Source organism: Dichomitus squalens (genome assembly GCF_000275845.1).
Source record: "Dichomitus squalens LYAD-421 SS1 unplaced genomic scaffold DICSQscaffold_68, whole genome shotgun sequence".
NCBI classification, from domain to species: domain Eukaryota; kingdom Fungi; phylum Basidiomycota; class Agaricomycetes; order Polyporales; family Polyporaceae; genus Dichomitus; species Dichomitus squalens.
In genome coordinates this window covers 164,335-165,858 of record NW_006766950.1, presented here as the reverse complement: position 1 = coordinate 165,858, position 1,524 = coordinate 164,335, and the positions used below count along the sequence as shown (strand labels likewise).

General features: G+C 56.1%; 1 protein-coding gene across 1 annotated transcript; it reads left to right on the top strand.

Moving 5' to 3' along the window:
* Positions 1-518: 518 nt before the first annotated feature.
* Positions 519-986, top strand: DICSQDRAFT_70917 (uncharacterized protein; the record flags this gene model as incomplete). The annotated part of the gene is made up of 1 exon (XM_007370479.1): positions 519-986. A coding segment is annotated over one exon (468 nt), but the record flags the coding sequence as incomplete, so codon positions are not given.
* Between the last annotated feature and the right edge of the window lie 538 nt (positions 987-1,524).

The following is a 1,524-nucleotide window of genomic DNA, read 5'->3' as shown; positions in this document are numbered from 1 at the left end:
TTGTAAGAGGCTTGTTAGAGCGATGAGAGGAGATGTTCGAGTGAACTGAACTGTAGATTGGGGGTACAGAGGTCCCCTATATATACTACTGTACATCTGTGGCTACGTAGTACTATACAGTACATTCCCAGGATGCACAGTCGCACAGAGAAGCAGTGCGTACACAGCAAAGCTGTGTGTGTACCACATGAGTAGTACAGCCTCGGTTATTGCAGTAACCGGCTGTGCCGTTCCATATCTTGTGACGGCTGTATTAGGCAAGCTGTGTAAACCAGCGCCTGTTCAACACCCAGTTCAAGGCCCATTTCGAGACAGTCGACGAGGCGGTCGATGCGAAGGAACGCCTCCGCAGGTTGTGGCAAGGCTCCATGACTGTCCCGGAGTACGCCGCACGGTTCAACGAGCTCTCCACCCGCACGGGCTACTCCAAGGCCGACCTCTGAGACCGCTTCTACGAACACCTAGCGGACTCCATCAAGGACAAGTTGGTGCACACAGCGAGGCCCATCGCTTCTCTAGAGGACCTCATCACCGTCTCCTCCGACATCGACGTCCGTGTCCGCCAATGCTGTGCTGAACGAGAACGCCAGCGCGGACGCACCACCACCACCACCACAGCGACCAAGCCGGCCGTACCGCTGCACACCACCCCCTTCACACCGCCTGCCAGAGACCCAAATGCAATGGACATCAACGCGACCCGTACGCGCGAAGAGTTCAACCGCCTCATGCGCGGCAAGTGCTACAGTTGCGGGTCTACGGTGCACGTCAAGAAGGACGGAGGCCATGATCGGGACATCTGCAGTTACTGTCGCCGTGTAGGGCACCGCGAGACAGTGTGCATGGACAAGTTCCTGAAGAAGCCCCGCTCGCAGAAGCTCGCTGCAACAGAGGAGGGACCCGAGGAACTCCAGGTCGCAGCATCGATGTCCACGTCTGCGGACGCCGGAGCAACCAACGCCCTCATCGCGCAGCTCATGGAGTAGCAGAAGGCCCTCGCGGACCAGCTTGCCTCTCTGCAGAAGTCTTTTTAGAGCGGGCGCGTGTGAAAGCTGCCGCAGCGGCGCCCTCCAGTACGACTACGGACTCTTTGCCTCCGCAGATCCCTGACCCCTGCCTGTACGATAGTGTTAGTTCGTGTATCATCCCCGAATTAAACCCATCCAGCTCACATTTCCGCGTCAGTGTGATACTTAAAGGCAGAAACCGTAGTGTACGTTCCGCAGCTATGATAGACAGTGGGGCAACGGCCCTTTTCATCAGCCACCGTTTCGTAAAGAAGAACAACGTCTATTTACATAGGCTAGCTAGAGATATTCCCCTCTACAACATCGACGGCTCCAAGAACAGTGCAGGCAGCATCTCCCATTACGTTAGATTACAAGTACTTATGGGCGACTACACGGAATGGCTCGAGTTCTTAGTTACGGACCTGGGCCCCGAAGACGTCGTATTAGGCTTACCTTGGCTTCGTAGGGTCAACCCGGACATTGACTGGCAGGAAGGCACCATGGAGGTTGGTGC